The sequence below is a fragment of the Vulpes lagopus genome, chromosome 11 (genome assembly GCF_018345385.1).
Source record: "Vulpes lagopus strain Blue_001 chromosome 11, ASM1834538v1, whole genome shotgun sequence".
Classification (NCBI taxonomy): Eukaryota; Metazoa; Chordata; class Mammalia; order Carnivora; family Canidae; genus Vulpes; species Vulpes lagopus.
Window position 1 is genome coordinate 65,908,883 of NC_054834.1, and position 12,468 is coordinate 65,921,350.

The following is a 12,468-nucleotide window of genomic DNA, read 5'->3' on the forward strand; positions in this document are numbered from 1 at the left end:
AATTTCTGAACCACAGTCCAAAAATTAGGAAAAGCTTACATGGTCTTAATTATAATTTATGACCTGTTGGGTCTCCATACACTTCTCTAAATAAAATGTTTCACTCCACTACAAGGCTATCTTCAGTGCATAAGGATTCTACCTCTGTGCTCCACACACGGCCACACTAAGACCTCCTTCGCTATACTATCATGAATATTACCATAACCCTACATACACAAACACACACACGCCACTCCCTTCTCGGCTGCTGCGTGTACTCCCATACCCAGACATGCACAATCCCTGTATACTTAAGGTCCTATTTGATTTAGATAATGAGAAGCTCTATCTTTTTTCTTCCCTACTTAATAATAAATGGACTGCTCTGCAATACTCTCAAATCCTCAAAATACTGCTCCCTCCCTTCTCTTGCTCCCAATAGAGGACCTGCAGGTAATAGGATTCGGTATTGTCTCCATAGCAACTCTGGCTCCCAGAACTATTTATAGCATAGGCACAGCCCCTCCCCTGCTTGGTGACCGCACAGTGCTAGCAGCTGCTACTCCAGAGTCGGCCAGGGCCCATAACAATTCATTCTCCTTGAATCTAGAGACACCTCTTCCACTGACAGTGCCTGCTAACTATGAGGTTATCTTCTCCCCAAACTATTTTTAGTTTGTACTTTGTCCTAGTTCTGGATTTTGAGAGAGATAGTATCTTCTTTCCATGCAACCAAAACCAAGTTTCTATGCATGCCATATACTCATTTCTAGGTATCACCACCATCCAAAAAGTCCTTTGGTTCTCTGCAGTGCCACGGAGTCATGAGCAAACTGCAGAAGGTGGGCACTGTTATAAAGTTGATCTCTGCTCCTCCCAAGCAGAGTAAGAAGGGGAGGGAAATAGAGAAATGAAACGGGACATGGGTAAAAAGCATAATTCTTCCTATAATTATATGGAAAATGCTTAGGGTGAGAGCCAATGCATCTTAAAGTAAAACTGAATTTACAAGGCCACAGCTCAAGGCTAAGCCTTGAAATCTATGTTTACACTGAAAACCAAGAGCCCTTTCTGGCCAAAATCTCAAAGATCACAGCTAAAGCATTTTCTACTAACATATCAGGGCATCAGGCCTCTAGCCTTGGTGGGAGAGCGGCCCTGCCACTGAGAATCATTTGATAAAACTCAAGTCATTATCATGCTCTACCATGTTCATCTCCCTCTAGAATCACAAGGCCCCTGAGATCTTGTGACTATTTCAGCACTAGTGATAGAAAAGAATTTTAGCCACACTTCATCTCTCATCAACAGTCACTGCCTCTGGTTATTCAGATTGCAGAGATAACCAAGGCTTTTCTCCCCATTCTCTCCCTTTTTCATAAAGACTCTGATATCACCTATAACTCACATCCTGTTTTCGTATCAACCCAGCCTCAGACTCTGCCTTTTGCCTCAACCATGTTTTTACTAATGGGGGTGGGGGGGGTCCCTGGTTCTCAGCTCCTATATTCCAAAGGCGTCACGCTGAAAACGCATACCTATCTGCTGAAGTCCTACTTCACCATCCAGACGCTGACTTAGAATCCATAGATCTTTTAAGTTCTCTGAATTTTCAGCCTACGAATGGCGACGATAATCAACGCTTTGGATTAGTCCCTCCTGTGGGGCAGGATGTCATAGTAAAACCACAGGAACCGGAGAGCGATATGACATCTTTGCTGACGTGAGCACAACAGGAGGCTCTCGCCTCTCCTACCCAGGCAGTGACCTTGCAAGCGCATCAGCACAGACTAGTCAGCATTGGGGGAGAAAGAGAGCAATAAGGCAGGCAGGCAATAGGCAGGGTTGGAGAAGGGGGGGGGGGGCAGGAAGAGGTGGAATTGAAAGATGCACGAGGATGAGGAGGCAAGCAGCTGCAGGAAAGATTAAACAGTGTCTCGACTTCAGTTTTGAAACACCAAAAAACAATTTTTTTTCTTTTTCGAAAAGACCAAACATGGTCTCCGAATCGTGATCAAATATAGGGCGTGCGTGCACACGCGCGCGCGCCAGGTGCTTATCCCGGCTCGGTCCTCCCGCAAGACAGCCCCGCCCGCCCCCTCACCTGCTGGACAGTTCGCCCCGCCCCCGCCCCGAACCCGCGCCCGGGCCACCCCGGCAGGAATCGAGGCCCGCCGCGGCGAGCAGAGCCCGGAGCGCCGGCGCGCACCCCCTCGGCAGCCCCGAGCGCCCTCAGTCCCAGCCCCGCCCCCTCCCTCCGCGACCCCCGCCCCCCAACTCCTTGAGGGCCTCCTCAGAGGTGGCTTCCCCTGGTGCCCGTTTCCCCGGGAGAGCCCCGTCCCCAGACCGTTCCAGGGCCCGGACCTTCCTACCTCCCGAGCCGTGGGGCGCCGACCAGGCCCAGCCAGACGGCCCCCGGCAGCAGAGCCTGCTGTCGGAAGCTCGCCGGCGCCAGCGCCGCTCCGAGCGCGCGCGCCAGTTCCGCGTCTGCACCGGGGGGCGCGTACCACTCGGAGCCGGTGAGGGAGGGGGGAGGCTGAGGGGGCCGGGGGCCGTACCATGCACCACGGGGGGACGGGGTGCACCAAGCCGTCCGCTGAAGGGTGGAGCCAATCTCGGGAGAAAGGCGGCTACGCACACACCTATCCGTGGGGGAGTGGGAAGGCGACGGGGAGCGCTGGGCCGGCCCAGCGCCAAGCGTGCCACGGGGAGGACCCAAAGGGATACCTTTTGTGTAGGTTGCACAAAGGGGTTTTAATTTGACGTGGTGATAGAGCCCCTTTCGACGAACTGTGGATTAACGTGGAAGCGGCTTCTCAACATAAAACTGCTCCTGAGACTTTCTGAGCGTCACCCACACCTCAACCCCCCCCATTGCCCACCCCCCCGCTCGCGGCTTGGAAGTGCCCGGCAGCCTGGGCTGCAAAGCCTGCGGGCCCGGAGGTGGAGCCTACCAACTCACGGACGACGGGGGGGTGGGAGCCGAGGCCGGAAGGCGTGGCCGCCGGCTCACCTACGCGGGAGCGCGCAGAGCGCAGGGGGCGTGAACGGTGCCGCAGTACCCGCTGGGAAATGGAGTCCAGTCCCTCTGACAGCCCCAACCCTCCCCTGGCCTCAAGGCACTTTCCTTCGCGGTCTTCAGGGCCTGGGGCCCTACAGCACTGACTGTTGGGCCCTCCTTTTTTTTTTTTTTTTTTTTTTTTAGGTACCAACGGAAAACCCGAGGCATTACGAGGGCGCGCACGAAGACAGGTGCATGCATGGCTGGGGTGTTTGTGCTGAAAATTCACCCCCCTTCCCCCCTGAGAAAGAGAACCCTATCCCACCTGGATCATTAAAGGGGAAGGGGGCATCTAAGCCGCAGTAGGGCGGGCTTAGTTGAAGGAGGTCCCCTCTCACTGCCAAGGCTGTTACTGTGGTTTGTCTCCCTCTTAAGCGCTGGAGGCGGACCCTAAAGGTCGGTTTCCACCCCAATGGCCATGCCCCCACCCGCAGGGTCCAGAAATAGTTTCTCTCATTCTACCTTCCTTGTGGTCTTTCTGTACACACGGCGCCAGACCTATCAGTGAGGCAGCCCCGAGGCATTTATGGCTGAGCCACAGAATGACAGTGGAGAATTTCTCTTGGGGCCCTGTGGGGAAAACAGGAAGCGGTGGAGGCAGGACGGGCAGGGCCCTGGAGAATCTTGTGCAAAGTGGCCCCCAGATCCATTCACTTGGTTGGGTTCAGTACTGTCTTCAAATGGAGCACAGTGTTGGCAGGACCCTCACTGCCCAGCAGCCACAGACTCCCAACCCTTTGACTCTCCTTTAATGCCACAATGAGGATCTCCTTTGCCCAGCTCCCAGGAATGTTTGCCCTTCTCCATCTGCTTCACCTCTAGGAAGCAGGCAGGCGCCTCAGAAAACAGAAGATATGGGGGGGAAGAGCAGTCATTCGTGCACATCCCAGATCTCAGAGAGCAGTGGGGGAAGCTTTTTGTCCTGCAGGCGCAGTGCAAACACTTGCTCTGAATGGACACTGCTCAGTGTCCGGAGGCTCACCAGTTTCATTAGCATCCGTGGGAACATCAGTCGGTCCTGAGGGAAGGAGAGAGACAAGTATAGTGTCTGTCTCTCCCCAGGGAAGGGGGGCAAGGATAGGGGAATTGTGGGATGGGTAGAGAACTAGCTGTGCAAGATGTAGTCAGGGAAGGATACTTAAAGGGGAAGTAGGGGTGTCTGGGGATAAGCCTGTGGGGAGGAGAAAAGGAGGCAACTTGGGGAGACTCACATGGGGGTGGTGGATGGAGACGTAGGCATGCAGGGCCTCCACATAAGTGTGTTGCAGCCTTTCTACCTGGAGCTGGTCCTGCACATTGGGCCGGTCTATAGGTCACCAACAGAGGTCAGGAGCAGGTGTGGCCAGGGTCTCAGTGCCACACCCCAAATCACAACCCCCCAAATAGGGACATGCCCCACCCTCTCCCCAGGTAGCACAACAATGGAGGGCTCCCACTCCCACAATTCCTGCCCTGTGGGGCCTGCAGCCCCACTTGATGTAAGTCTCTTGCTCCTTTTCTCTTCTGCCCCTCATCGCACCTGCAGAGAAGATGCTGATGGCAATGAGCAAAGCAAACTCGGCATCATTGAGTTGCAGCTCATTCATAGCTCTGGAGAACTCGAAGATGGGGTTGATGAACTCCACCTGCAGCCCTGGGGAGGAAGAAGGGAGTGGGGCATGCAGCACCAGCAGCAGGAACTTCCTTCTCTCCTCCAACTCCTTAACTTATGGGAACTATTAGGAACTAAGAAGTCTCCAGGGCTCTGCTGGGTAACATTAGGCAAGTTTCTTTTCTAAGCCTCATCTGTGGGATGGGAATATCTGAACTTCTAAGACTGTTTTGACGGTTAAATCACAAAGCATGCAAAGCATGTATAGTGCTGTGTTTGTCACACAAGGAGGTACTGAAGTAAATGATAATACCTGCTATTACTGCAATTCTCCGGGGCCCCACATTACTAGAAATAGAAAAACCCTTGTTTTTGTTTTCAAAGAAAACTTTTTCACTGGCAATTGGCCTTATTTGAATACTAGAGATACGCCTCAGGTTTCACGTCCCAGCAGGAACACAGCAATGTGGTTGAGGGCATGGACTGTGGCATTGGACTGCCTGGGTTTGAGCCCTGGCTTGGCCATTTATTAGGCTGTGTGACCTTACATAAGTTATCTAAGCTCTCTGGGCTTTGGTTTTTCCATCTGTAAAATGGAAGATAATAACAGCACCAACCTCATAATGAGTCCTTAGAATGGTAACTCCTATATAAGCGTTTGTTAAATAAATAATAAAACTTTAAAAATAGAACCAGTCTTTTTGCTGAGAGTGAAGTTCAACACACCTTGACCTAAAGTCATAACATCTAGAGCACACTTCTGCCATCACAAAGTCTCCCCACCCCTCCCTGTCCCTCAGGCTTTCTGATTTCTTTTAGCAACCATCTGCTAACTTTTCCATTTGAGGCTTTTTGATTAGTCACTTCCTGCACTTTCACCCTGATGTTTATCAAGTGTGTGTTGAGACATTTAATGGACAAGCGCCATTTTATAAAGCCTTTCTTGGTGAGGTGTTAAGCCTCAAATTGTGAATGGCCCCTTTGTACAGAGAGGATGAGTAGGTTCTGGAGTTGTGCTGTGTACCCTGCCAGGTCTGCTCACGCTTGCTGAATGGACAACCCCAGCACTGTACGTGCACATCTTTAGCTGTCCACTGCATGCAGCATATGGTAGTGATGTACAGAAGGACGGAGATCTGACAAAAGAGAGCCCCTGCTCCTCCTACCCAAGACCTCACTGACAAAAAAGAAATGAAAGGCAAACATGAGGGGCGCCTGGGTGGCTCAGTCAAGTGTCTGCCTTCCGCTTGGGTCATGATCCCAGGGTCCTGGGATGGAGCCCCACCTTGGGATCCTTGTTCAGTGGGGAGCCTGCTGCTCCCCCTGCTTGTGCTCTCTTGCTGTCAAATAAATAAAATCTTTTTTTAAAAAAGGCAAACATGATGGTTCGAAACTGCTTATATAAATGAATCTATAAATAGGTGCATTCAGATGGCACAAGTCTGCAAGTGCTGAAGGAACACTCTTCACATGAGAATGGCAAAGGATTTAGAAAGGAGGATGTTAGGAAGGATGAGGAGGAGACCATGCTTCAGAAGGGCTGGGGAAGCAGCATTTGGGGAACAGGCAGATAAAGGGAGCAAGGCTGGATTGTTAAAGCTGGAAAAAGTCCTCAAGTTGCCCCATTAGGTGCCTACACAATCCAGGGGCACACCTGGCACTACAGAAGGCAAGAGATGCCAATAGACCTCGGCCATGCCCTGTTGTTTAAGGAAGCCTTTCTAGAAAGCTCACTGGATGGCCTGTGTGGGAACAAGAGGCACATGAGCTGGTTTGTGTCGCCAGAAAAAAGAGAGGACTTTATGAGTTCTGCCCTGGAAACCAGGACCTGCCAACCCTGAGAATGGAGACACAGCATGAGCCCTATTTTACAGACCCACTCACTCAGGTGTTAAACTACTCAGTCTCCTGCTGAGCTGAAGTTCTAGTCCCTCCAAAACCCTGTGAGCATTCCATTCTTTCCCACCACTGCCCCCCAATAACACAAACATTACCAGCAACTGAATATGAGGAAACCAACACTGCTTAGCCTGCAAGCAAGGAGCAAAAAGAAGTCCTGGGAACTAATTCTTGGAGAAAACACTCCAGGTGCAGCATGGGGATGGGAGTGTTCACTCTTATCCGAAAACTGCCCTACAATTGCCATGTTTCAGCTTCTCTTCCACAACTCATCAGAAAAAGCAACTGAAAAAGAGTAGGGGGGAAAATCAGTCCCCAAGATCCTCAAAAAGCACAACCAAGGCCATCAGTAGATACTAAAAGGCTCAGTGCAGTGCTTTTCAAGTTTTTTTTTTCCCTAGCTGTGAAATCTTTTCTTCAAGCAAAACATTATGCAGAAGCACAATATTAAATGGAGTTTCTTGGGACACCTGGGTGGCTCAGCGGTTGAGCATCTGTCTTTGGCTCAGGTCGTGATCCCAGGGTCTTGGGACCAAATCCCACATCAGGTTCCCTGAGAGGAGCCTGCTTCTCCCTCTGCCTATGTCTCTGCCTTTCTGTGTCTCTCATGAATAAATAAATGAAATCTTAAAAAAAAAAAATGGTTTCTCGTTTGGCTAGAGAGGATGAAGGACATTCCTGTGTCACTGTTCCTCCTCTAAGGTGACACTTCTATGGAAGCCCCCACCCACAGGCCAGGCTCCTTGAAACACTGTGTGAAGACCACTAGGTAAATGCAACAGAGAACAGAAGTCTATTTGGATCAGCTGAGAGAGGCCTAACACCACTCTGACTTTCTATCTTGGAAAAACAAGTGGAACCTTCCCCGTACAGCCACCCAAAGCCTGGGCCTGTGTCTCTGTAGTCACTATGAGCCGGATGACAAGAAGTGTCTTTCCACCCCGCCCAAGCCATTTTTGATCTTGGTCCTTACCTGCTTTGGCAAAGTCTTCCCGGTTATAACTGAAATCCTTGAGGAACGTGATACTCTCACTCCCAGGGTTGTACCTCCGAGATGTCTCCAGAAGCATTACCTGCACACAAGCAGCAGACCTCAAACAGGGGCTCGGAAGGCCGGTCTTGGCATGGGGCACCTGCGCTCCCCACCCAGCTGTCTGGAAGCCCCTGCCAGAGACGGTCCCGCCTTGGTTCTCCCTTCACCCCTCGGCCTCGCCAGCCACCTCGATTGCAGAGGTCTTCAGCAGGGCGATTTGGTCCTCCCGGCTAAGCTGCAGGAAGCCAGGCAGCTGTTTGGCAAAATCAACGATCTCCTGCACAGAGACTATGGCCAGCTCGGTGAAGTGGGCAAAGCGCTGCTGACGGGCCTCTCGGCTCTGGGGATCTGGTGCCATGGGCCAAGGCTACCCAGAAGGGCAAGGATGGAAAAAATGAACTACACTGAGTCAGATATCAAGGAGCCAACCAGTGCTCTGAGCACAGCCCCCTTTCCCCAGTTCCCCTGGTTACCGTGACCCGAAGCCGGTCAGAAAAAGAGCGCCTGTTACACTGCTGCTGGGCAGCCACCAGCTTCTCAATCATGCCCCGTTGCTCTGGGCTGAGCTGGGGCAGGACTTGGGGAGGTGAGGACACCCTGGGGGGCATGGATGTGGCCTGAGCCTGTTCCTCTTCTTGCCGCTTCAGTTTCTTCAGGCGGATCTGCTCTTCTGACAAGACGCCTAAGGACAGGGTCGTGTGACATGAGGAGGGGAAATGAGCAGCCAGGATGGGGCAGAGGGGTGGTCTGAGGCTCCAGAAAAGCCGAGAGCATTGGGTAAAGGGAAGAAAGAGATACTAATCCATACTTAGGCCCTGCAGGCTCAGCTGCCTGTCTGGCCTCATACCCTGGCACCCCTTGCCCATCAGCCTCTTCCCCCCACTCCCATCCCCAGACACTCACACTCCTCCCGCATGCCAGCCTGGCGGCATTTTCGAAGGCGGCACTCCTGGCACTTGCGACGCATGTAGGTGTCCATGGGGCAGTGGCCCCCGCTGTGGCAGACGTAGCGCGCCCCTTTGATGACGCTGCGGCGGAAGAATCCCTTGCAGCCCTCACAGCTCAGCACATTGTAGTGGAAGCCCGAGGCCTTGTCCCCACACACACTGCACAGCTCATTCCCCAGCATTTTGGGGGCTGGCCCCTTTTTCCGCTTCTGTGGACGGAGCTCTGGGTACAGGGGAGAGCCTATTAATGTTCTTCTCCAAGGAAAAAGCTCGGTGCCCAGGTGGCCATGGCCCTTAGCGCCCAGTGACCTTTGTTCCCTTCACAGTAGGCTGTCTTGTCCGTTATGAGAAAGTAGGTCTCAGGTGCCAAGTGCTATACATCCTAGGTCCTGCCCGAACCCTTTATGTACATCGACCTCACAACCGTTAGCAGACACGTACTATTTACTATTTCCATTTCACAAATAAGGAAACGGGCTCAGATAGGCCCAAAGTGGAGACAAAATTCACACTCGGAGCAGTCGGGTCTAATAGAACCCGAAGCCTTTGGACTTAACCATGATCTTATAGGGGTAAATAGGCCCAAGGTACCCCTCGCAGATCCAGAGGGCCCCTACCGCCTCCGAATCCAACAGCTCCTCACCTGCAGATTCTGGAGGGGTATCCACTCCGGGGAGCAGGACAGTGGGCTCTGGTGCCTGCAGCCCTGCCCCCAGAGAGCCCCCAGCAGATTGGGGAGTGCCGGCTTCCTCCCCAAGGACGCAGTCGTTGCCTCCCAGCGCCTGGCTGCTGGCATCCTGTGTGTCGAGCTCCCACAGCTCCGCTGCCGAGTCTGGGCCCCCCAAAAGAGAGGCACAAGGGGGTCTCAGGTCCCTCCCATCCCCTTCCTTCACGTTCTGGGAAACTGGAAACTTATCTCTACCCCTAGAGGGCAGCAAAATGCTGGCACAGGCTTCAGGACCCTGGGGTTTGTGCGGCTCTCGGGGCTGGTCACTTGTAGACCCCTGCATCTCAGGATGTTAACCCTCCTCCCCTTGAGGGGCTGGCGTGCGTCCACTGCAGAGCTCAGCGCTCTTCAAAGCCAGTGCTGGTAAGCACTAGACATGCCAGCTCTCCCCAGCAGCAAGCCCATGCTGAGAAGGACCGGCACCAGACCCACGGATAGGCAGTCCGGGCAGGAGGCAAGCAATACCAAAATCAACTCTGGGATGCCCTCCGGGGGATGGCAGGAGGCTGATTCCTGAGGGAGGAGAGGACCTGGGCCCTGAGTGCAGAGAGGGCTGGAGTGGCTTACCAGGAGAAGCGTCAGGCACAGGGGCCTCCAGCCACAAGGACATCTCTTCCTGGAGCCCTGGACATTACCAAGGAGGCTGTCCTGCAGGAATGACCCACATTACAGTCTTCAGAACTGGGCTCCTTTCTCGCCTCAGCAACCTTCTCTACCCGATCCTACGAGTACCAATACACCCGCTAACATTCACTTGCTGTGTATGTATCCAGCAGCCTGTGCTAAAGCTTTCTATGCCTTCCCCTAGATAAGCCTAGGATGTCATGGCTATTCTTATGCCCATTTTATAGATGAGGAAACTGAGGTTTAAAGAGATTAAGTAGGGACACCTGGGTGGCTCAACGGTTGAGCGTCTGCATTCCGCCCAGGGCACAATCCTGGAGTCCTGGGACCTAGTCCCACATCAGGCTCCTGCATGGAACCTGCTTCTCTCTCTGCCTGTGTCTCTGCCTCTCTCTGTGTCTTTCATGAATAAATAAATAAAATCTTTAAAAAAAGAGAGAGAGAGATTAAGTAAATTGCCTATTGCCACACAGTTAGGCAATGGTAGAGCCAAGATTCCAATTCTGGTCTCTCTGACTTCAAAGTCTTAGCTGTTGGCCACCTTGCCACCTTTTCTCCCCAGGGGCCCTTCCAGGCTATCACAGAGGGTTTGGGCACGTCTGCCCAGCTTCTCTCAGAGCCCTTCCCCTCACTCCAGGACGGGGGACAGCCAAAGTTGGCCAGGACTAGGGCATGGGATTGAGGCTCACTCGCCCAGTGAAACTCACTGCTTGTCAGACGCCCTCAGTGCTGTCACTTTCCAGGGCCCCAGCACAAACCTCCTGCCTCTAGGAGTCACTCCATCCCACAGCCAGGACCCCTTCCCCCAGAACCCCTTGGGAATTATTATCCTATTGCTGCCTGGGCTGCCATCACCATCATCGTCCTTCGCTTCTCCCCAGAGACCCCTAAGTTCTACAGGGTGACCCCTTCCCACTCCAGACTCACACACAGAGCCCCAGGCCAGTGCTGAGGAGTGGACCCACCGAATCCCCAGGCCACCAGACTTCCTGGCTGGTGCAGTCTCTGGAGCCCCCTTGCTGGGAGGGGAGGATGGTGCAATCCCTGGTCTGGAGGCCTCACGCTGGCAGAGTCGGAGCTGAGCAAGTGAGGGACGGGAGCCCCAGGGAAGTACTGTGGGGAAAGGCTGAGGGGAGGGACTGCCAAGGGGTCGGGCCACTTCTCCTTCCTGCTAGGCAGACCGGAGACAACTGACCAGAGCCCTGGCCGCCGTCCCCACACCCAGGAGGCAGCTTCCCCACCATGGTGACTCCTCCCCAGCCTGCCCGCCCCCTCAGCCCAGCCTCACCCCTGCCCCCCTGCCCCCAACCATGACAGTCACATTTCCCTGTAGACCAGCCCAGTTCCACGTCTCTCCCCTTCCTCTCCTCACCCCGGTGGCTCTTAGCTGCTCTTACAGAAGGACTACCTACCAGGCACCCCTACCCCAATCCCGGCAGCCTTCAGAGTCGGTGTTCCCTCCCCTCCATAGACACCTCTTAGAGCAAAGGTCCAGGCACTGCCCAGAATTGCGACACCGAGCCCCAGCCTGCTTTCCCAGCCTCCCTCCTCCTCCTCTGCTTCTGGGATGAGGCCAAAAGGCTCTCCCCACTCACCCCAGGCCTCGGCCACACTGGTAGAACTCCAGGGGTGGAGAAGCAGGTGCTTATCCTCCCACGGTGTCTGAGTGTTGGTACCCTGCAGGGGGCCACCGAGATGTGAAGTGGCCAGGTGAAGAGCAGTGGCAGGCCTGGGATGGGGGTAGGGGCGGAGATGGCAGGTGACCCAGATGCCAGTCCACGGTGGACCCGGGAACATGTATGCAGGTTCTCACAACTGGGAATGGTTCCATCGGCAGTGATGGTAGGTTCTATCCAGCGTCTGCTGAGACTAGAGCCATAGCTATCCTGCCTTGCTACCTAGAATGGGAGATCCATCCCCGAAGGTAGATACCATGTTTTATTGATTTTTATCTCCCCTGTAGCTCACAGAACAGGGCCTAGCACAGAGCAGGCAACAGAGTGGGTACTATGTTCCTGTTTGTTAAATGACTAGGTAAACAAGAAAAAGAATGATCCTCTTCCACACTTGTTAACTCTAGTCAGTTCCATCTCATCATGTTGATTTAGCACCTGAGCTCTGCGCTGATTTTGGATTCAAATCCTCCCTTTGCTTCTGTCTCTTAGTAGCTGTGTGATCCTGATAAGTTACATAATGTCTCTGAATCTGATTCCCTATCTTTAAAATAAGGGATGATGGGGATCCCTGGGTGGCGCAGCGGTTTAGCGCCTGCCTTTGGCCCAGGGCACAATCCTGGAGACCCGGGATCGAGTCCCACGTCGGGCTCCCGGTGCATGGAGCCTGCTTCTCCCTCTGCCTGTGTCTCTGCCTCTCTCTCTCTCTGTGTGTGACTATCATAAATAAATAAATTAATTAAAAAAATAAAATAAGGGATGATAATTGTTTTTGCCATATAAGGTTGTCACAAGTAAATGCACATAGCACAAGGTGTGGCACATAGTAAGTGTTCAAGGGTAGCTGTTTTCACCTCCAATATTTTCAGCTATAGGTCTTCCCATCATCTTGAATCTGTACACTATTAACCTTCCAGGGCTTGTTTCCACA

At 53.1% G+C, this 12,468-nt stretch overlaps 2 protein-coding genes across 55 annotated transcripts in view; both read right to left on the reverse strand.

The window, feature by feature from the left end:
- MADD (MAP kinase activating death domain) overlaps positions 1-2,532 on the reverse strand; it is a 41,887-nt gene extending 39,355 nt beyond the window's left edge. For all 50 annotated transcript variants that reach the window (XM_041723414.1, XM_041723428.1, XM_041723413.1 and 47 more), the window contains exons 1-2: positions 2,355-2,532; positions 1,521-1,641 (exon numbers count right to left, since the gene is read on the reverse strand). The gene's annotated coding sequence lies outside the window, so the exon portion shown is untranslated. The remainder of the gene's footprint in view (positions 1-1,520; positions 1,642-2,354) is intronic.
- A 1,243-nt stretch (positions 2,533-3,775) lies between these two features.
- On the reverse strand, positions 3,776-11,341 carry NR1H3 (nuclear receptor subfamily 1 group H member 3). Of its 5 annotated transcripts, none has more exons than XM_041723441.1 (11): positions 11,277-11,341; positions 10,830-11,032; positions 9,808-9,888; positions 9,157-9,345; positions 8,470-8,736; positions 8,040-8,248; positions 7,754-7,933; positions 7,507-7,606; positions 4,563-4,676; positions 4,255-4,349; positions 3,776-4,061 (listed from the first exon to the last, which is right to left on the reverse strand). In XM_041723441.1, exons 3-11 carry the CDS (start codon positions 9,848-9,850, stop codon positions 3,915-3,917), a joined length of 1,344 nt encoding a protein of 447 aa, XP_041579375.1. In that variant the 5' UTR covers positions 9,851-9,888; positions 10,830-11,032; positions 11,277-11,341; the 3' UTR covers positions 3,776-3,914. The 5 variants fall into 5 exon arrangements, with proteins under 5 accessions (XP_041579375.1, XP_041579376.1, XP_041579377.1 ...); XM_041723442.1 differs by having other exon boundaries at positions 10,830-10,977; positions 11,277-11,328; XM_041723443.1 differs by lacking the exon at positions 10,830-11,032 and having other exon boundaries at positions 11,277-11,334.
- Positions 11,342-12,468: the final 1,127 nt, after the last annotated feature.